At 39.8% G+C, this 23,414-nt stretch overlaps 1 protein-coding gene and 1 pseudogene across 1 annotated transcript in view; one reads left to right on the forward strand and one right to left on the reverse strand.

Moving 5' to 3' along the window:
- Positions 1-23,398, reverse strand: part of Sec23a (Sec23 homolog A, COPII coat complex component) — a 44,976-nt gene extending 21,578 nt beyond the window's left edge. The window contains exons 1-10 of the mRNA XM_032907786.1: positions 23,238-23,398; positions 18,500-18,746; positions 16,737-16,794; positions 16,182-16,268; positions 13,560-13,796; positions 10,147-10,226; positions 9,029-9,173; positions 3,488-3,662; positions 2,410-2,518; positions 1,332-1,455 (exon numbers count right to left, since the gene is read on the reverse strand). Coding sequence (XP_032763677.1) covers positions 1,332-1,455; positions 2,410-2,518; positions 3,488-3,662; positions 9,029-9,173; positions 10,147-10,226; positions 13,560-13,796; positions 16,182-16,268; positions 16,737-16,794; positions 18,500-18,720 — 1,236 coding nt within the window. The 5' untranslated portion in view covers positions 18,721-18,746; positions 23,238-23,398. The remainder of the gene's footprint in view (positions 1-1,331; positions 1,456-2,409; positions 2,519-3,487; positions 3,663-9,028; positions 9,174-10,146; positions 10,227-13,559; positions 13,797-16,181; positions 16,269-16,736; positions 16,795-18,499; positions 18,747-23,237) is intronic.
- On the forward strand, positions 5,930-6,573 carry LOC116905077 (annotated as a pseudogene).
- Positions 23,399-23,414: the final 16 nt, after the last annotated feature.

Genomic DNA, 23,414 nt, shown 5'->3' on the forward strand with positions numbered 1-23,414 from the left:
GGAATGCGGAGAGGTGTGGTTGGGGAGTTCAGAATCAGGTGTGGGGAGGGACAGGAGAGACGGCCAGATAGCCAGGAGAATGAATGGAACCCTGCAACTGATAGGGGTGGGAAGGTAAGAGCATCTCCAGAAGAGACAGAGACCTAGGACAAGGGAGGCACCCAAGAATCAATGGGGGTGTCAATTCTCTTCTTAAACTTCTCCATCACTTTGTTTTCTACTGTTACTTTATTAAATAATATATATGACTTAATCTCTCAAAACAAAGTTTCCCTATAACAGGACCTTAGAAATCCAAGCACATCTCTACAATTTCCTATCTTCATGCTGACTACATGGTAAGCCGTCAATAAAATATCAATAAAAAATGTCTAATGGAAATTCAAAATCAATGGTTTTGTAATATACGTGTAATTAACAATAGGCCTTCCAAGTATTTTAAGTCAAAATTTGAAATTTATAATGGAACTGTACACCAAACACTAATCACAAAACAAAGAAATAATTTCTTCTCAAGTTAGATAATTTTCACCATTATAAAAAATTAACGGGGTTGGGGATTTAGCTCAGTGGTAGAGCGCTTGCCTGGGAAGCGGCCCTGGGTTCGGTCCCCAGCTCCAAAAAAAAAAAACAAAAAAAAAAAAAAAAAAAAAAAAAAAAAAAAAAAAATTAACATAGCCAGGCAGTGGTGGTGCAACATCTTTGATCCCAGGCAGGATCTCTGTAAGTTCCAGCCCAACCTGACCTACAGAGTGAGTTCCAGGACAGTCAAAGCTACATTGAGAAACCCTGTCTAAAAAACAATCTAACTTATGCTGGACATGGTAAAGCACACCTTTAATCTCAGACACTTGGGAGACAAAGGCAGATGAATATCTATGTTTAAGGCAAGTCTGATCTACAGAGTAAGTTCCAAGACAGCCAGAGCTACACAGAGAAACCCTGCCTCAAAAACAATACAAACAGATAAAGAAAGCTAACGTATAAATTTAATATAAAAATGTATAATATCTAGTGCCAGCCAGGGAGACCACAGTGCATCACAGCAACTGGAGAGCTGAGGTAGGAGGGTCAAGAGTTAGAAGGCAGACTGAATGAGACTTATCCCTAAGAGCAAAACGTCCAACAGAAGAAACTTTACTTAAATTACTTTACCGTCATTCAGAACTCTTGTACATTTTATGACAACACTCTTTCTGGGAAACAAAGTCTCTAACTCAAAGTTCTAAAGTAACCATTACTTTCTAAAGTTCCTCTGAGTTTGAGTAAAACTCAACCTACAAGGTTCTCGGTTGATAATCATATCACACATGTCCAGTCTGGGTTCTTACCTTTATCTCTAATGTGCCACCAAAGCCCATTTTAAACTGGCCATGTATATCTTTGGTGAAGACTCTTTGAAAAGTTTGCTTGAATAAGGAGGTATTGAAAGAGTCACCCATTACCATGTATCCTCTGCACAGAAAAGGCAAACATGACATACAAAACAAATTAACTGGGCTCTGTGTTACCAGAAAAAATAAATTACTTAGACTATGAACAAATAGTAAAGACATTCCCCAAAATAAATGTTATTAATATTATTTCTATTAACAATTTTTAATTACTCTTACCCACTGTGCATATGGGTGTGCGCATGACACAGTGTTTATCTGAAGGTGTGAAAACAACTTTCAAGCATCAGCTCTCTCCGACCACCTTGTGTGTCCCAAGCTCCAGCCATGCCTTCAGAGCCTTTACCCACTGAGCTGCCTAGCCAGTCCAGATTTTCTCCTTTCATATGCATCATCTGAGATTATTAATTTTATAATTGATGATGCATCATTCATTCAAGACTGCTCCTTTTCATAGTTAGTGTTTATAAAAGCTGTCTATATTTCTGCTTCTTAAAGTATGATCCAAACAAGAAACCCAAGTTACTGTGCAAGTTAATACCTGAGAAGCTCTTGTCCATATCAACTGCTTCCAAGTCTCTCTTCCTGTGGCCTTTCTAATTCACTCTCGGTCATGCAAATATTATAATTCAATCATAATAATGGCCTTGCGAACATACTACAAGCTCATCAGACATTTTAAATGGATAAATGTCATGGTTTGCCATCTCAAAACACTACTAAAACAACCTAGTAACTTTATAATAAACGTTTTCAAAAGAACTTGTACCTTTATAATCCTGTCTTTTCACAAGAAAGAAAGAAAGAAAGAAAGAAAGAAAGAAAGAAAGAAAGAAAGAAAGAAAGAAAGAAAGGAAGGAAGGAAGGAAGGAAGATGAGCTCCAAAGAAGACACAGCAGTGCTGTTAGCCAACATTGCCAAAAAGCTGTAAGACGAAGACCTTTCCATTTCCTAAGCTGCTGTCAGCGCTGCCTCATGGTGGTAAGCAGTCATTATTAGATACACACATACATACCCAGTAAGGTTAGGGCAGCACTTCATCTCCAAGAGACCTGTCTGATCTAATGCACAGGCGTAGATATCAATGACATGCCCTGTCGTAAGCAGCTTTCGATTAGCCAGTGCTTCAAAAATGCTACAAAAGATTTTTAATTAATATCAATTATATATATATATATATATAAAATATATATATATATTTTATATATATATAAAACCTAATCAAATATATAACCTAGCCATCCTATAAATCTTTTTTCTATTAACATGTCAAAGTAATTTAAGAGTAAAAGAATAATTCATCATAATTTACATATCATCTAGTCACATTTAATTTTCTATAGTTTGATAAAATTGATAACATAACTTCTAGAAATCTGACTTCCAGACAAGCATGCAACAGGCATGGGGAGGTTACAACAGGAGGATCATGAGTTGCACTGTCTCATAATAAATAAAGTCTCATATTTTAATATTCTTTGATGTAAAAGCCATTATTTTTAGACATGTCCCTAAGTGAAGCAAAACTAAACAGTGGTATAGAAAACATTCTCTACTTCAATATAAACATAAGAGAACAAAATAGAACTATAGAACTCTTTTTCTAGCTAAATCTACAGTCAAGAAACAAAACATCGGGTTGGGGATTTAGCTCAGTGGTAGAGCACTTGCCTAGGAAGGCAAAGGCCCTGGGTTCGGTCCCCAGCTCCGGAAAAAAAAAAAAGAAAAAGAAAAAAAAAAAAAAAAACCAAAAACATCTGAAAAGAAAAAAACAAAATCTAAAGCAGTTTTTACAGCTTTAACAAAACTCAGAAGTTCAAAAAGAAAACTAATCAGCAGACAAAAAGCACTCAGTGTTGAAAATTATGGCAATTACTATTAAAATGTAAACAATGACCATCAAAAATATCAAACACTATAGAGAATTAAACTAAAAGCCTGAACTAAAAACATTAAAAATAAAAAATTCTACTAACAGCAAGAGCATCAACAAGCAGTAACACCACCAAGGATTCAAGAATCACCAATAAATACTTTTGCAAACACCCCCAAAAATGTGAAGTTATACAAACAGAAAACACTCATGAGAAAACATGAATGAAGAATTACCTTGGTTCCCTTTTTAACATATTTGGCATTGTCCTTTTCAATGTCGTGCCAGGATCTTATAGGTGTCTTTAGCTCATCTCCAACCACCATCCCAGGCCCCTGGGTAGCAGGGCCACCAATGAACATCATGATCCGCGCGCCAGTGTTCGGGAACGTACACTGTTGGAAAGAAGGCTCTCACTCAAAAGTGGAAAAGAGAGCAAAACGCAGGTATATGCATTTCTGACAACACACTTTAATGCATTGCTCCTAGAAAGCAACATGTACTTGATAAGAAAAAAATTAAATGCTAAAAAGAAGACATTTGTTTAGATAGATTTCTTTTTAAATCCTAAACAGGGCTACATTCTTAATTTTAAAGCAATCTCTAAACTTACACCCTACAGCCAAGGTTGTTTCCTGCTTTGTAGCTGTAGAAGCAGATAAAAGGGAAGACACTGTCTTCTAGGTTTCATTCTTGTTTTCTGTATGTAAACTGGAAGTGTTGCTGGGGCTTAGGTAACAGCGCAGTTGCTAGAATGTTCACCTAGTATTCACAAAGCCCTGGCTTGGATCCCTAGCATCACGTGAAACCAGACAGTCTCCATGCCTGTAATCCAGCACTTAGGAAATGAAAGGAAGATCAGAAGTTCAAAATCAGCTTGGCTACATGGCAAGTTTGAGTCTAGCCTTGGCTATGAGAATCTGTATTAAAAAATATAAATAAAACATAAGCATTATTTATACTTCTAATTGAAACGAATGGATTAACTATTCCAATCTACTTTCTGTTTACCACCTGATGCCCATGGAATGGAGAAAGGGTACCTGCCCCTTTAAAAAATAGAGAAACAGGGCTGTAAGCAAAGCTCAGAAGGAAGCTCTTTCCCAGGACTCTCAAGGCCCAGGGTGAACCCAGCACCACACACAACGTCAAATAAGTAAATAAAATGGAAACATAAAAAAGAATGCTACTGACACACAAGAAACTGAGGAATTCAGACTAGTCTAGATTGAAATTTTTCTTAAAAGGAAAAAGTTAAAATCACAAATACATATACACGTGTGTATTAATACATGATAATGTTTGTGAATGTGACTCCATATTAAACACAGCAGCAAAGGAGAAAGAAGATACAGTCTGCAGAAACAACGGTTGCAGCTAAGGCACGTCAACTCACTCTGCCGAAAGCACATCAGCTCCTGCGGAGGGTGGCATGCACACTGAGAGCTGAGAATACCGACGAGCACGTCACGTTAGCATCACAGAAAACACAGTAACTGTCTAAATGCTGGGAGTAAGAGAACTGAGAAAGCTTAAAAGAATGAAGGGGCTGAAGAAACATGCCTGACAACTGAGTTAGAGACAAGGAACACACAACTGAGAAAAGACCAGCCCAGAAACAGGAACAGAAAAGGGAATTTGAGGAACATGAAGGTGTGCAATCTCTAGAAGTCTAGCGTCAGTCTACTTTGGAAAATAAAACAAAACAGCAAAGGTGAAGAACAACGGAAGTCTTCAGAGCGAAGGAGTGATCAAGAAATAAAACAAACAGAATTGTTAGAAAGAGTCAAGCCTAAACATCTTACAATATTCAGAACTCTAAAGCTCTAAGTGTACCTACTAGGAAACTAAGTCTCCTTAGAAGAACAAGACTATAATCACTCTCCTGGAGGGGCCAACTCAAACCCTGGGTGAAGCTCATTCTGTACATACAGTTACAGCCACCCTGAGCTCCTCCCACATTAAAGGCAAAAGTAAACATTTAACATAATTCTCAACACTTCTTAGAAACAAAGGAACTGAAGATAAGCGGAGAAATGGGCCATCTAGAGAAACACAGAAAAGGAGTCCTTGAACTCTGAGACATCAAAGATGCTCGTCAAGCAGCAAGGCTACAATGACAAAGGGCAGTGTCTTTTTCTCTACATGCTATTTGCAAGGTACGCAACTCTATAGTTAGTATTTATGTGAGGACATTGAAAAATGGCACTGTAGGGCTAGCGGGATGACTCGGAGGTTAAGGGCCCTGGCTGCTCTTCCAGAGGTCCTGAGTTCAATTCCCAGCAACCACATGGTGGCTCATAACCATCTATAATAAGATCTAGGCTATCTTCTGACCTGCAGGCATACATGTAGACAGAACGCTTATTCTTAATAAATAAATAAACCTTTAAAATAAAAAAATGGCACTGTCTTAATGCTGTGAGTAGTAGCTCATACCTGTAATTCAAGTACTTTAAAGGCTGAGGCAGGAGGAGTCAGCTAGACCTATATGAGTTTAGGCCAAATGGGCTACAGAAATCCTACCTCAAAAAAAAAAAATTGGAGGCTGCGTCTGGCTCCCGCTCTCACAGCCACTGCAGTACATTGAGCTCCATAGAAACAGTGCCGGGGCAAGCGAGAGCCCAACAAGCACTGGGCGACTCTGTGCCTTGATGAGGAAAATCAACTAAACATGGGCAAAGGAGATCCTAAGAAGCCGAGAGGCAAAATGTCCTCATATGCATTCTTTGTGCAAACCTGCCGGGAGGAGCACAAGAAGCAGCACCCGGATGCTCTGTCAACTTCTCAGAGTTCTCCAAGAAGTGCTCAGAGAGGTAGAGACCATGTCTGCTAAAGAAAAGGGGAAATCTGAAGATATGCCAAAGGCTGACAAGGCTCGTTATGAACGAGAAATGAAAACCTACATCCCCTCCAAAGGGGAGACCAAAAAGAAGTTCAAGGACCCCAATGCCCCCAAGAGGCCTCCTTCGGCCTCTTCTTGTTCTGTTCTGAGTACCGCCCAAAAGTCAAAGGCGAGTATGCTGGCTTATCCATTGGTGATGTTGCGAAGAAACTAGGAGAGATGTGGAACAACACTGCCATGATGACAAGCAGCCCTCTGAGAAGAAGGCCGCCAAGCTGAAGGAGAAGTATGAGAAGGATATCACTGCCTACAGAGCTAAAGGAAAACCTGATGCAGCGAAAAAGGGGGTGGTCAAGGCTGAAAAGAGCAAGAAAAAGAAGGAAGAGGAAGACGACGAGGAGGAGGAAGAGGATGAGGAAGAGGAGGAAGAAGAGGATGAGGAAGAAGATGATGATGAATAAGTTGGTTCTAGCACAGTTTTTTTTTCTTGTCTATAAAGCATTTAACCCCCCTGTACACAACTCACTCCTTTAAAAGAAAAAAATTGAAATGTAAGGCTGTGTAAGATTTGTTTTTAAACTGCACGGTGTCTTTTTTTGTATAGTTAACACACTACCGAATGTGTCTTTAGCTAGCCCTGTCCTGGTGGTATTTTCAATAGCCACTAGCCTTGCCTGGTATAGTCTGGGGGTTGTAAATTGGCATGGAAATTAAAGCAGGTTCTTGTTGGTGCACAGCACAAATTAGTTATATATGGGGACAGTAGTTTGGTTTTTAGTTTCTTTGTTTATGTTTTTGTTTTTTTTTTCTTGGTTTTCTTTTGGTTTTTTTTTTTCCATCTTCAGTTGTCTCTGATGCAGCTTATACGAAGGTAATTGTTGTTCTGTTAACTGAATACCACTCTGTAATTGCAAAAAGATGGCGGCTGTTTTGTTTACATTCTGAATGCTTCTAAGTAAATACAATTTTATTTAAAAAAATTATATATATCAACAAATTATATTTTCAAATTATAAATAAGATAAACTGTCAAATTTTTTTTTAATTCTATACCAAAAGTAAAGAGAACATGCCTAAAATCCCAGCATTTGAGAGATTTAAGAGAAAAAAAGACTGGGAAGAAACCAAAACTCTGCCTTTAGGGTTTTAGTTTTTTTTTTTTTAAATAAAACTTTGCATTCTGTTTCAAAGTCTTTAAAAAGTATACCTATTCTGTAACTTTCTTAAAATTAGTTTAATAAACAAAAATATTCAGCCAGGTATGGTAGTAAAGCACTTTACTTTTATCCCAGCACTTGGGAAGTAGAGGTAGGTGGATTTCCATGAGTTTATGGATAACCAGAGCAAAATGAAAATATATATATTTTTTCTTCTGGTTATCTGAGGTTGGGTAAAGACAAATCAACAGTGAAGAACAAGTATTTTGCATAAGAATAGAAAACAACCTACACATCAAATTTCTTACTGAAAAAGAAAATTTTAAAGCGTTAAATTGAAGTTATCTGTCTCTTATATTCACTGAAAGCCTTCACACAGAATGGGATAACTGGGAGGTAAAATAAACGGAAGGAAAAGAGAAGCTGGCAGGCAGGCTCAGAACTACACACTCAAATGAAACTACCACACTCAGTGGAAGGCAGTGAGAGAGAGAACAAGCAATGACGTTTCAGCTTGTGTGTAACTGCAGCTCAGAAAACATACACTCAAGTAACACTACATGGACTGAGCAGGATGTATTTACCTACTTAGAAATATATATGTACATATATGTATATAACAAGAAATGGAGGCCATGAATTTAAAAGAGAAAAAATGACAAGTATATGGTATAATTTAGAGGGAAGAAAGATAAGGGAGAAATTATGTGATTATATATCAAAAAATTCAAATAAAACTTTAGAAAGATAAAAGAAAATTGTCATCCACCTATAATCACAACTCCTGGGGAAGCTGAGGCAAGTACAGGATAAGTCTGCTAGTCTGAGCAACAGAAGACCCAAACTTGGTCCTCAGCATTCACACAGCAGTTCACAACCATCTCTAACCCCCGTTCCAGGGGAACCAATGCCTTCTCTGGCTTCCAGGGGCAGCCAGGCATGCATGTGGTATACAGACATGCATGCATGCAAAATACTCATAAATACAAAATAAAAACAAATCTTAAAAAAAACAAACAGGAGCTAGAGGTCTCTCCAACCAGTAGAACCAAGTTCAGTTTCCAGCAAGTGTACCAGCGGCTCACAAGCACCCGTAACTCTAGCCCTGCCTCAGATCTCTGAGAGCACTCTCCTCACATGAACACACAGAGACATAATTTAAAGTAATGAGGATAAATCCTGTTTTAAAATCATCAAACTGGATCTGGGGAGTTTTTGAAGAGCTGACCATGCTGCTTTCTAGCGTGTGGTGAGGAGAGAGGACATGCCCTGTCTCACGTCTCGACTGTACACATCTCTTCTATCAGGTGGCCACTGCTACCTCTCTGAGAAGTGCTGCGTAAGTACAGGGCTCCCGAAGATGCTGGAGCCAGCCACTCTAGGAACTTAATGGAGTCTGAAGAAATACCCCACTCACAGAGAGAAGTACTGGGCACAACCTACTATTTGTGTGGAGCTTTTAAAAACAGTGCTGGACACCGATTACAGTGAGAGAAGGAAAGATCCATGCACGGCGGTGCAGGTCAGAAGGCTAAGCTCTCCTGCACTGCTGTCAGTTAAGCTCCGCACTCACTGACTGTACAGTAAGACAGAAGGAAAGCAAAGATGAAGGGGGAGCCAGGAGGAGGGAAACGGAGGACAGGAAGAGGAAAGGCTGTCCACCAAGCACGACCACGGGGTTTTGCTCACTTCTGCGTGCGCACATGTGTACACACACACAATCTCTTATGTTTCAAAATTAAGCTTTCTCCATAACTACCTCAAGCAGTCCTACAGCTATAGAAAGCGCCACTCCTGAGGAACGCAAAGGTCTCTTTCCTTGTGGTACAGGCCAAGGGTCTCGCTGAAGTTCCCCCAGAAGATCTGTGAGATTCATGTCTATTTTCTGTACTGGCTGTAAGAATCTGCAAAACAACAGTAAACAAAAGCCATTTAAATTGCGATATTTTACAAATTTCTCTTAAGTTAGAAAAAAAATATGTGATACACAGCAGACCAAAAATCCACAACTTGCTGTGTGCAGCAGAGTGTGCTGAAGTGTTTCTTTGAAAACTGGTTATGACTGGAGATGTAGCTCAGTCAGCAGGATCCTAGTTAGCAGATATAAGACCCGAGGCTGGATCCCCAGCAACACACACAAATACATGCTCCAGTGGGTGGGGAAAACAGAGGAGGCAGAGGGAAAGAAGGAAGCAGGAGGAGGAAGGAGAGAGGAATGAGTCAGATATGGTGGTCATGCACCATGGTGGTCTCAACACCAGGAAGGTAGAGACAGGAGGATAAGGAGATCAAGGTTATCATGGACCATATACAGAGTCTAAGCCCAACCTGGCTACATGAGATGAGACTATTTCCCCAGAAAATGGGTGGTTGCTGTTACTGGGCCCCATTCTACAGTCTGAGTACCATTCCCAGTGGTGTTGCTGTGTTGCTCCTGGCCAAGAACTTACATAATTGCTACCAATTTATTTTAAAGTTCTAAGGTTACCAAAATAATTAGAAGACAGATCAATTAACTCAATTTTAGTAATAGCACTTCTGATTAGAAGAAAAAGCTACCAGTAAAGACAAATTAAAAGCTTTTGAGGCCCTATTTTTGCATAGTTCTCCACAACCACATAAAGATTGTATGAAGTTAAAAATAAAAACAAACCTATCAAAACTAAACTCCTAACATCATAATGATAAAAAATGACCACTTCAGTAAAAAAGAAACTTCCACCAAAAGTTAGAGCTTGTTTTTTAAAACTACATACTACTGCAATCTGTTTATATTCTTAACAACACTTAATAGTACATATCTTTGTCCAAGTTGAGGGCATGATATGTTTCAAGTACCTGCCTGAACTACAGGGTTCTGTTTGCTATATTAATTACCTATTGGAAGGAGGTGGTTGCTGTACCTGAGGACCACGGGTGGCCTGAGTAACAGGTACTTTAGAGAGCCCCAGCATTTCCTGTAAAGACACAATGTTGGTCAGATCAGTTTATTTAGTTCCACATTATTTATCAGCTTCTTAAGATGGTAAAGGTGCTACAAATTAGAAACACAAAATAAACGTAAGGTTGCTTTTCACAGAAGGCAAACAGTCTAGCTGTGGAGACTGAACTCCCTCCATAGCAATTCACCAGAAGAGAGCAGCATACAGGTATGATGGAGTGAAAAGGATGTTAATTTAGAAGTACTTCTTATCCAATGAAGTCACAATACATTAATGATTAACACAAATGTCTTTCTTCTTAGCTTAAATGCATTCAGCCCTTTCAGCAACCATTAACTTAAATACCTACTCTGTAGCAGGAATACAGAGGTTTTAAAAAAAATACTCTCTACTCTCAGGGAAGTTAAAAATCTAGAAGGAATGAAGTTATCCATAAGCAGTATAAAAGTGTAACTGCATCATTATGAGGAAGCACATAAAGAACAGGAGAGATGGCTTAGCAGTTGAGAGCCCTGCAGCTCTTATGGAAGACCAGGGTTTTATCCAGCACCTGAATCAGGTGGCCCACAACCACATATAACCCCAGCTCTCGGGAAGCCAACGCTTTCTTCTACCTCTGCAGGCAACTGTGCTCACATGCGTGCATGTGCACTTTTTTAAATAAAAAATTTAAAAAAAAAAAAAAAGAACATAGACTCACATTGGGGATATAAATTAATTCATGATTTTCAAGCTAAATGTCTTATAAAAATACCTCTTTTGTTTTGGATTTCACCGATGTACATAATCCTTTTCTTCTCCCCCCCCAATTCCCCGTAATCCTTTTCTATACATAAAAATGTTACGTTACTGCGATTTTCTTAATCTGGAAATGCTTAGCATTATTTAGTATTGTGGCAAAAGTATTTATCAATCTGAAAATCTACATATCTACGAAGGAAAATAACCTAGTTGCGCAGCGCTCTGGACTGCCATCAGAAGCAGCAACTTTTCACTATGTACAAAATTCTGAGCCAAACCCTTCAGAAATACTATTCTCACAAAAAATAATAATGACAAGCTAGGTCCAGTGATGCACAGGCTACTCAGAAAACAAGAGAATTAATGATTCAAAGCCACTCTGGGATACATAAAAAGGCACTATTTCAAAAGGGAGGAAAGAGATGACTGACAGGCGAAGATGCTTGCTGTCAAACATGGCAACCTAAACTCAATTCCCAGGACTTGGATGCCACACGAAAGAGAGAACCAATACCATATGCTGTCCTTTGATTTCATCATGTGCACAATGGCATGTACATGCAGACACACACACACACACACACACACACACACACACACACACACACACACACACAGAGAGAATAAAGAAATGTAAATAAAAGACAAAATGCACAGTAATAAAATTTGTCTAAAGTTACTTAACATAAATAGCACAGGATTTTAATCCAAATCTTGCTACAAATCTCAGAGTTTACACTACACTGAATATCATCATGAAGAGAAATTTACAGTTAAACAACTAGAAGACTTTAACATTGGAATCTTAGACTATTTGTGCAGAAAGGCCAGATTCTTTTTAGCTGAACACAGAAAGATAAAAATGTTATAGTAAAAGAATACTTTTCTTGTATTGACAATTACTTGTCTGTTCTTAATGCCACATTTGTATTATATAATTTAAGTGACCACCATGAGAATTAAACTACTCTTTAAAAACGTATAATTTACTATTAATAAAAGCAAACATTCAAAGGCACGTTTTACTCTCATGACCATCTTGAAAAGCAGTCATCCTTATAACATAGCTTGTATGCCTAATCCAAAAACTCAAACCCTGAAATGCTCCAAAATCTAAATGTTTCTAAGTGTCACCAGAATGTCACAATGGAAAATTCCACACATGACTTTACATGATACCCTACAGTCAAAGTAGAGTACTGAACTCCATAAAGCTACATTCAGATTGTGTCTATAAGCATACATATTAAACATCAATTATTTTAGCTTATACTTGGTTATCATCTCTCTCTGCACAATGTCATGCCAAGTCAATAATGGACCACACAGAATGGTGGGCCCCGAGAGTACGTCAGCTATCATGTCGTAACTTCTTAGTTGACAGACGTACTCTATGGTCACACCATGATGAAACTGCCTAGTGACACATTTCTGAGATTCCATCTCACCTTTCCCATACCTATGTATAAAAATATTCCAAAAAACCTAGTACTGTAAGATGAAGCAGGCCTATCTCTGTGAATTTAAGACCAACCTTGTCTACAGAGTTCCAAAACTTCCAAAACACTTTCGTTTCAAAGAACTTTAGATCTTCAACCTGTACCCACTTCTCCAGCCTCCCCAAAACAGTCCTCCTTTTTCGGGTCCTCTGCCTCCTGTCCTCTGAACAGAATCCCACCACCTCCTCTGAAGCTTCCCTAGGTTCATCTCTTACTTTCACTCATCGCCTTTAGTCTCCTTCTCTTCTACATAAACACACTCAACCATCTCTCAAGGTATCTTTAACAAATTCTCAAACTGTCTCTTCCCTTATCTTCAACAAACCCACAAAAAGAACAGGCTTTAGAGACAGGCACAGTGATACAAACCTGTGCCCTGCACTCAAGAGGCTAAGGTACAGACCAGTGACATACCTTCAAATCGCTTCAAATTTTAAAGATACAGTTAAAAGGAAATAGTCTTGGGCTAGCTATAGTATAGTCAGTAAAGTGTTTGCCCCAAAAGCATGAAGACCTGGGTTCACTCCCACAATGCATTAAAAAAAACCTGAGTGTAATGGTGCAAATCTGTAATCCACTAGAGTGGTAGAGACTGGTGAACGGATCCCTGAGGCTTTGGAGCCAGCCAGCCTAGCCTAACCATTAAGTTCTAGGTCAACAAAAGACCCTGTCTCAAAAAATAAACAAAAGACAAAAATGAAGTAGAGGATGCCTGATGACTAACAATGCCTTAGGTTGTCCTAAGGCCTCCACTCACACACATGCATCTATACACAAATAGTTAGTATCTAAACAATGCCCACAGTGAGATCTGAGTACGTGTATAGAATGAAATTCTAATTAAGCCATCACAGAAATGAATCAGGTTATATATGTGGTCATCGAGAGAGATCCAAGACACACTATGTAAAATGGAAAAGCCTTTCATTCGGATGACAGTTAAATTTCACAAGAAATAAAACTGATGCCAACACTAAAGTTAAAGCCTTGTCATAATGCAATTATAACAGAGTGAGCCATCCTATTTTTAAAAATACATGCATCTAGAAAAATTCACTAACATATGTAGTACACAAATAAACAGGGTCAACACCCCAATCTTACTCACCTGCAGTTGTTTGGCAGACAGATCCTTTGTTCCTCTGAAGACATAGCTTTTTGAAATGCCTTCACATCCAAGCTCATGAACCTGCACCATTCTCCCAAAAGTAATAAGGCCAACCAAAGCTGTAGGTGGCAAAAGGCTCAACGACATCTGCATGGATTCCTTCAGAGCCTGTAAATCTTCATCCTCTATGCAAGTATCAACCACATAGAGAAATATCAAAGGCATCTGGGGACCACGCTTTAAAAAGAAAATACAGTAAGAAAAGCATCTATAAGGGTATTAACATTTTAGCACAATATTCAAGGCAATCAGGAACTAGTTAAAAATGCCAACAGTGAAATATATTAATATGTGTATACAATGGAGTCCTAACAAAGCCATACAGAAGGGAAACATGTCATGTGTGGTCCTAGAGACAGACACAAGACACAGCACTGAGAAAAAAATAAGTTTAAAGGGCTGACAAGATGACTCAGCGGCAAAAGCACTATGGCACAAGCCTGACGACCTGAGTTCATCCCCTGGGCCCACAATAGAAGGACAGTGCCTACTTCTGAAAACTGTGTTCTGACCCCTAAGTGCACACTATGGCAAGCACACATCTGCATGCATACATACACACACACACATTTATCTGGGTATGCTAACACACACTTAAATCCTAGCACTTGTGAGGCAAGAGGCAGGCAGAAATCTGTGCGTTCCAGGACAGTCAAGGCTATATACAGTGAGATCCTCTCTCAAGAAACACAGAGAAAGACAGAGAGAGAGAGACAGAGACAGACAGAGAGAGAGGGAGAGAGAGAGAGACAAAAAGACAGAGAGACAGAGACAGAGAGAGAGAGAGAGAGAGACAAAAAGAAAGAGAGAGAGAGAGACAGAGACAGAGGGAGAGAGGAAGAGAGACAGAGACAGAGAGAGATAGTGACAGAGAGAGACAGAGAAAGATCTTTGGATTTCTATTTAGTTACATGCAGTTTAATTCTCATAAGCATTTATAACTTTTCAAACTGGATGTGCACACCTGTGACCCAAGCACTGGGGAGACAGAAGCAGGAGGAATAAGAATTGAAGGCCATCTTCATCTATATAGAAAGCTTGAGGCCAGCCTGACATACATGAGACTAGGCTGTTAATAATGATAATAATAATTAATATAACTTTTAAAGTATTTTTCAAATAATATTTTAAAAACTACAAAATTCAGACCAGGTATGGGCACACCTTTAGTCTTAACTACTCAGGGAGGGATCACTTAGAACAATATATTCAAGATTACCCTGGTTTAATAACAAAGCCAGATAAAAAAATAAAGCAAACAATATAAATCATGTACTGAGTTTGTGGTCAAGCTGTATAGAGTAAGTTAAATAGCATTCTACCAATTAACATGATTGTATTTCTGTAAGTATAGTCATTTTTAAAATTATTTGTGTCGGGTTGGGGATTTAGCTCAGTGGTAGAGCGCTTGCCTAGCAAGCACAAGGCCCTGGGGTCGGTCCCCAGCTCCGAAAAAAAGAAAAAGAAAAAAAAAATTATTTGTGTCGGGGTTTATTTCACTGTTTAAGTAAATATGTGTGGGTTTCCACGTGTTGGTGGATATGTTAATGCAGAGGCCCTCGAGTCCAGAGCAGGGCATCAGATCCACTGGAGTTATAATTCCAGGCAGTTTTGAACAAAAGACATGGGTGCTGGGAACTGAACTCAGGTCCTCTGCAAGAGCATCAAGTATTCTTAACACTGAGCCAGATCAGCAGTTTTGTTTAAATCATTTTAAACTAAAAATAATGAGATGATATTTATAAAATAATTATCTAAGACTGAGATGGCTTTTCAGAAAATCAAAAACTAGCCAGGTTTGATAAACATAGTGACTAGTTCAAGTAAACCATAACTCTGTTCCTATACCACATTCAGTACTTTTTTTATTGGCCGGGCATAATGGTGCATACCTTTAATCCCAGCACTTGGGAGGCAGACGGTGGCAACCTGCTCTCCACAGGAAGTTGGAAGCTATCCAAGGCTTCAGAGACAGACAGTGTCTCAAAAATATATTTACAGTTTTAAATTTCTATACTTTTTTATTTTTTATTGCTTAGAGACAGAGTTTCATAAAGTCCAGGTAGGCCTCAAACTTACAGATCAAGATAACCTTGAACTCCTGTCCTCCTGTTTCCACAGCCAGTTCTATGACTACAGGCATGACCTAATATGCCCGGCTCTCCACGATTAAATCTATAAGCAACTTTGTAAAACTGTTCACACTAGGACGAAAAATATTTTCCCAATTCGAGGACATGTTCATTCATAAACTCAGGGTCACTTCAGCAGACTTAGCTCTTTATTGACTAAGTGTGTGACAAGAGAACTTCCAATTATAAAATAAAACTCATATTCAATGCTTACTGATCAAGTCACACCATCCTGTCTAGTATCTGACCAATCATCAGATAACTTCAGTCACAAATGACCTTCATCGTTTGACCTTGACAGTCCTTACCTTTGAACTCCTCAGTCTGATTTGCTGGCATGCCCTTAAAGTCATCTCCACTTTGACAATTACTCTGACATAAGCCCTTGTCTACTTACAGCTTTCTTAAATACCTACTTTTCTGTTCTTACCAGAACTACATATTCAATGCTTGAAAACTGGGGTAAAAGCTCGGCAGGCTGGTTCAATTCAGATATTCCAGCATATGTAGGTGGAAACTACAAACAGGAAAATAAAAAAATTACATTATTTATCAGAATCAGAAATGCAGTTTTAAATTCAAAATTTCCTTATCTCTTAATTTTTGCCTTTTTGTTGTTGTTATTCTTTGCTTTTTGCTTTTGTTTTTGTCTTTATTTCTGAGATGGGGAATTTCTATGCAGCCCTGGCTGTCCTTGAAACTCACTGTGTAGATCAGTCTAGTTTCATTTAATTACTAAGAAGGTATTTCTAGGCTGGTGAGACGACAGTAGATAAAGGTCTTGCTTCTAACGCTCACTACTTTGATCCCTGGGCCATAAGGTATGAGAACCAAATCCCTCCTCTGTCCTCTGTCCTCTACATGTGCAGCATTGCCTATGCTCACCCACCCACACACAACCTTTTATCCTTTTTTAAACAAGCATTTCCCTACATGAGCATCAACACATCACCACAGCATTAGCATCTGTAAGTTATGTCCTTACCTGATTCCTTTGGTAACAAAAGTTGCAAGCCCAGAGTTTTGCTCGATAATCAACTTGACTGTTGTAAGAAAAGACAGATTAGTTAGGCAACATTTTAGTTCAATTTTACAAGGACTTTAATTGAAATAAAATTAATTTCATTCAAATTCACAAATGGATTAAAATTGATCATCAAAGTGACTGGTTTTTATTGGGGCATGAGGGATTGAACTCAGAGCCTCATATATTAGGCAATCCTTTATCACTAAACTAAACTGTACCCTGAGAATAGGCTGAGTGTCTGGGGTGACCTGTACTATCACACCCAGCTGAAAATACTACTTAAGTAGCGATAATAAAGATTAAAGGGCCAGTGAGACGGCTCACTGGGTCAAAGTGCTTTCCAAGAAAGCCGAACAACCTCAATTCAACACCCAGAACCATGGCAGAAGAGATTCAACTCCAAAACCCTTGTCCAGTGACCTCCACACACACAGTACCACTCATGAGCAATGTACACACACACGCGCGCACACACATTTTTAATTAAACAGATAAAGAAAGCACAGAGATCTCTAGAGACTATGTTGAACAGCTACTTGAAGGCAGTGCCTTCGGTACACACTTGCAATCCAACCTCAAGACCACTGCAGCAAGTTCAAGGCTTGTCTGGCTACAAAGCCCGTTTTCCAGGCCAGCGACAGAGTAAGATTGCCTCAAAAACAAATAAATAAACAACAAAGATAATGGCAAATAAAAAAACAAGGGAAGGACTTTAGAACTTGAAGAACAGCCTGCAGGGAAAGCAGCCAACCCCAGGAAAAGGTTGCAAGGTTTCAGGCTGTAGGTAAAGTTGGTGTGCCCAAGGCTCAGAAAGAAAAAGATGTATGACAGCACATCGATCAGAAAGACAGACTGAGCCAGGCAGAGTAGCACACACCTATAGTCCAGCACTAGCAAACACCAAGTAAAAAACAAAGAATCCATGTTTTGGAGGTAGAACTCACCACTCACTAGCAGACTAGATAGGAGAAGAGGTAGGAGAAAGAGAAATTTTAAAAATGTTTTCTGAAATGTTGCCTTAGGAATGACAGCACCTTTTGGTTGGCAGCACACACCTTTCATTTGAGCACTCAGCAGCCAGAGGCAGGCAAATCTGAGATCCACGCCCGCCAAGGTCTACAGAAAGAAACTCTGTCTCAATATATAAGTACCGCGCGCTAACCGACTGTGCCACTGGAGCTCCTCTGTCTCAATATATATTAGCACCTTTTGAATATCACACCAACTCAATTATGACCAAGTCACAAGATGGGCTCATACATAGCCAGTACCATTAGTCAGTATCCTTAATAGAATATATTAGCACCTTCTGAATATCACACCAGTATCTGGTCTCTTCACATTCCCAATTCACTATAACTAGAATACCAAAATTAAGATTCTTTGTACTTGACTATAACTCTAAACAGAAAAAAAAATGGATTTCTTACATAAATGAACAAAAAACAATCTATTTTTTCTCTTTGTTGAGGTGATCTCATGTAGTCCAGATTGGCTCTGAATTTGCTATGTAGTCAAAGATAACCTTAACAGATTTTCCCTGCCTCCACTTACTGAGTACTGAGATCAGTCTGTGCTGGTTTCTGTGAAGCTAGGGATGGAACCCAGGGCCCTGTGTATGCTGGATGTGCACTTTATTGAATGGCTCAGCGAAAACCCCCAGCACAAAGTGTAGTTCTGAATGGTATTATCACACTAGTTTTTCCATGTACTTTACTTACCATAAAGGATTCAAAACTGCACGGCAAGTGGTCCTACTGCACAGGACAGGCTCGTACTGAATGGGTGGTAAGTCAGGTCTCTCCTTCAACGGTGTAAAGAGGGCTGCCACTGGAACAACCATTCTGGTAGCTTCCAGACGACTAGATGGCCAGACATTCCAACTGAACCTGACCCCGTCTCGCTCTTCATTTTGTTGGATAAATTCCAAATAGGTTGTCATTGTAGCACTTGATTCTTATTTCTGTCGGAAACATAAGTCAGAAGATATTTATAAAAGTCCAAAAGCCTCAAGAGAAATTAAAAGTGATTGTTTTCCCATCTCTTATATTAACATTAAAAATTATGACTAAATGAACGTATAGCAACTCCACTCATAATCTGTAATGCCTCTACAGAGCCTAATGCTCACAAGAAAGGGATTTTCACTCTTTTAAAACTGTTCACAAGGACCAGTAAGACAGGGTTAAAAGCACTTGCTAGAGGGTCTGATGAACAGAGTTTGATCCCTGGAACCCACACGATAGAAGGAGAGAATCAAGGTGCCCTCTGACCTCCAAATAAACAGATACAAAAATCATGAAATTATAAAATATACATGGTTTTTAATTATAAAATGACAGGCTCTCACCAGACTTTCTAGGAGATCGTTAGTCAATAGTGTTTCTGCTATTCCTGGAGCTAGGCAGAGAGCATTAGCAGCATGATAAACAAAATGCCTATTGAGTGGCATCCCCAGCGTTTACATTCCACAGAGCCCCCCACAGGAACTGAATCCTAACTTACCAAAGCATTTGAGATATATATAATTGTAACATAGAATTTTAAATTCATAGGTGGGTTTAGGTGTCCTGGTTATGGTTTGTCATTGTCACTGTTTTGAAAGAGTCTTACTATATAAACCAGGTGATCCTGAAAACCTCCGTCCTCCAGCTGCAGCCCACCAAGTGCTGGGATTATAAACATGTATTACCACAACCGGGTATCTCGTTACCTTCTAACTGGCTGGCTAGGCTGCTGGCTTCCCCATCTAGAGCACAACCCCGCCCCTCTCTGGCTCTTAAGCTGGAATAAGTGGTTAGTCATGAACGAAAACTGAAGAACCGAAATGCACAAAAGTGTAGAATTCCAAATACTAATGCACAAAATTAAGGCAATCAGGCTAAAATAATGAAGCTGGAGACATGGCAATAGTTATGAATACTCACAGGTCTTTGCAGAGAACTGGCTTCAGTCTCCAGCACCCACCTGCCAGCTAACAACAATCTGTAACTCAGGTTCTGTGTGCTCTGATTCTCTCTTCTTCCCCAAAGGTACTAGACACACAAGTGGTACACAGACATACAGGCAAGGAAAGTACCCATACGCATTATTTAAAAAAAAAAACCTTAAAAGGGGGGTAGGCAGGGACAGAGAGATGGCTCTGTGATTAGGAGCACTGACTGTTAGGTTCGATTCCTAATGCCCATGTGACAGCTTACAAGCAGATTCTATGACTCCCGCTCCAGGAGATCTAGCACCCTCTAGAATCTGAGGCAACATGCACCCACATGGTACACAGACATTTATGCAGGCAAAACATCCATAAAAATAAACAAATTTTTTCAATTAAGTTTTAATTAAGTTTAAAATCGTAAACCTACATTGTCAGAAGAATAAATATGGATATTAAGTTTGCTAAGAGAAATGGCAGGGAAAGAAACTGATCTTAAATGAATAGGATTCATGTGGCGTCATTTTTAAGACTCCAGAAAACCCTGCTGTCTTTTCTGCCATGTAAAAATAAACTACAAAGTGCCACGTATGCACCAGAACAGGCCCTCACCAGATACCCAATATAGCATCGATTTGGATTTTTTCCAAAACTGAGAAACACATATCTAGTCAATATGCCGTTAAGACCAAGTTGGGAAGGAACTTAAATGTTGTCGTATCTAGGATTAATTCTGTGAGCCACCCACACTGATGGATGAGGCTGATAGAAAGCAGCAGGCCTGAACGACTTTCCAGCTGTTGCTGGCCTGTTTACTAGGCTGTCCTTGGAAAAAGCAGCAGCAAGCCCATGGGGTATAACCATCAGAAAAGGCATGGTGGTGCATGCTTGCAAGCCCAGCACTAGGGGAAACTAAGCCAGAAGGATTGCTGTAACCTGGGCTACCAGTTGACAGAATGACACCCTGTCTCAAAGAAACAAAACTAAAAGTAATGGGCAAAGAAAAAGAGGGTAGAGATCACACGGAAGAAAATTATTACATGAATAAAAATGATCTTTCTTTGCTTCCCCTTCCCCCTCCTCTGTTAGAATGCAGACTTCACATACTGGTTTTGTTTTTGTTTTGTTTTGTTTTGTTTTTAGGATATAAAAATAAACATGTCTTTCTTTGGATCCTCAATACTGTTTAAAAGTATTTAAAAGAAGTTCTGTGAACCACTGCCTTCATTCACAACAGGCTGTGGACTGGATTCATATCTAGAATGCTTCTTTAAATGATTGATTTATTTGTATTGTGTGTGCATTGGTGTTTGACCTGCATATATGTATGAGGGTACATATATGTATGTGTGAGGGTATCAGATTCCCTAGAACTGGAGTTACAGACAGTTGTGGGAGGCCATGTGGGGGCTTGGAAGAGCAGCCAATGCTCTTGAAGGCTGAGCCAGCTCCAGCCCCTGACTGAACTCTACTCCACATCCTTCTATTTCATTGGCACATACAAGGTGTCACCTGAGTGATATGTGAGCACAGTTTCCCTCTTGCTCAGTCTTTTCTCTCAGCTTCTCTCTCTGCTCACTGCTGTTCTCTGAACTTCTTCACACTCTCACTTTACTGTTCTTACTCTGTCCAGTTACATGGCCATGCACAACATTTCCTTACTTCTCTTTCCAAAGCAGTAACTGTTCATGCTTCAAATCAGAGCCCATCTCTACAGTCCTTTCACAAACTTCTTTAATGCGATGACGTATCTGGCAAGCACTTTATCACCTAATATGAACATTAGCCTAAAAATAGAGCCAGGCTTGTTGGAACAGGACTTTAATCCTAGCACTCAGGAGGCAGAGGCAGGTGGATCTCTTCTCTTGTCAGTTCCAGACCAGCCATAATGAGACCCTGTTTAAAACACACACACACATACACACACACACGCACACACACACACACACACACACACCCTGAAATATTGTTAGAATGCAGATTTAACCAACTGTCTTTTTAAAAACTGATATAAGATACAAAAGGTCATTCTTTTAAAAGTCAGTTTTTCAATAATTTATAGCAGTGAGAACTATTTTAATTAAATAACTTCTCCTGATAGAACCAAAGCATTAATTATATCACTTTAACATAACAGAGCAAATACTTTCCCATATCCTGAAAGGCTTTCCATAGTATTGTTTTTCTCTATTCCACTTTAGCCTCCTTATGCATTCCTAACTGGAAAACATACAAATTTTGAGTAACTTAGATATCTGCTACCATTTTACCTCTCTATGTTTCGGTTGCAAATTTTCTTTTATATATATTTATTTCGCTTTTGTGTATCTGTGTTTTGCCTGTATTTGTCTGTATACTATGTGTGTGTGGTACCTGTGGAAGCCAGAAGAGGGCGGTGGATCCTCTACGAATGGAGTTACAGATGCTTGTAAACCAGTAGTGAGCCTGGGGGAGGGGGGGGAGGGACAAGGGGGGGGTTACGAATGGTTGTAAGTCAGTAATGAGCCACTGTGTGTGTATATGTATTACAAATGATTATAAGCCAGTAGTGAGCTCTGTGTGTGTGTGTGTGTGTGTGTGTGTGTGTGTATACCGATGGCAACCAGTGCTCTCCTGAGCCATCTTCCCGGCCCCAGTTGTAAAATTTCCAATGAAATGAACTGAATAACAAATGTTTTGCTCTTGGACAATCACTTCTCTGACTTTCAAATTTTACATTAGTTCTATGAGAAATTTGAAGCAATAATACTATAGGTCGTTGAAACAATTAAAAACGAAGGATTTCTGAAGATACTGGAAAGAAAGAAGATTTAATATGCATTTAAATTTAAATTTCTTTCAGCAAGTATGCCGAGTTATCCAAGGCTTAGGGTGGGGTTGTGTTAAGACACGACAGAAGTTTAGCTGACAAGATGAATTAAAACGTCTCCACTATTGTCTACCTATGGATTTATTGTGACTCTTACTCTTCCTTTCCCACAAAAAGTAAAGCTCTACAGTCAGAATAAATGCCCCAGTGCAAGGTATAGTTCTGAAAGCTGATCATTAGTAATCAAGGCCTAAGGCACTAGCTAATACCTGGTATTTTTCTCTTTAACCTTTATAAGGCCCAAGGCCGAATTAAGGATGATGTTGTCACCTGGGTTCAAAGTCTAGGGCACTCCTGAGCAGTCAAGAAACAAACCTAGAGGCCCCAGGGCACAGGAGCCCTGGGCAGGGATGGGAAAGGTGTCACCCAGGAGGTGGGGGTGGGTGCAGGGCTAGATGCTCAGACCGTCGTTCTCCATCCCGCTCCTGTCTTTCTACCTAAACTAGAAGAACTAGAGATGAGAGCGCTCTGTCGCCATGACAAGCACAGGGCTCGGCACTCTTGGTTCGGCGCTGGGCCACAGCCTCCCGCACGCCTCGCTGCTTAGGCACAGCCAGGACAGAGCCAGCACAGTCCTAAGACTCCGGCCCACTGACCGCCTCCCAGCTCCGATTCAGACCCCGGTGGAGCAGAGGTGGTTTCGACACCAGTCCTTACCACAGTACCTTCCTAGGAGCTCCGTGACGGCCACAGCCTCCGCCTTGCAGTCAGTCCGCTCCAAAGCCCTGGAGCAGCCGTGGCACCGCAATCAGGGGCGGCGCCGCCCCGCCCCCGGCCTCTAGGAGAGCCTCTTCCAGGACAACATGGCTGGTGCCGCCTCTGCCACGTCAAATGG

Source organism: Rattus rattus, chromosome 7 (assembly GCF_011064425.1).
Source record: "Rattus rattus isolate New Zealand chromosome 7, Rrattus_CSIRO_v1, whole genome shotgun sequence".
In the NCBI taxonomy this organism is placed as follows: domain Eukaryota; kingdom Metazoa; phylum Chordata; class Mammalia; order Rodentia; family Muridae; genus Rattus; species Rattus rattus.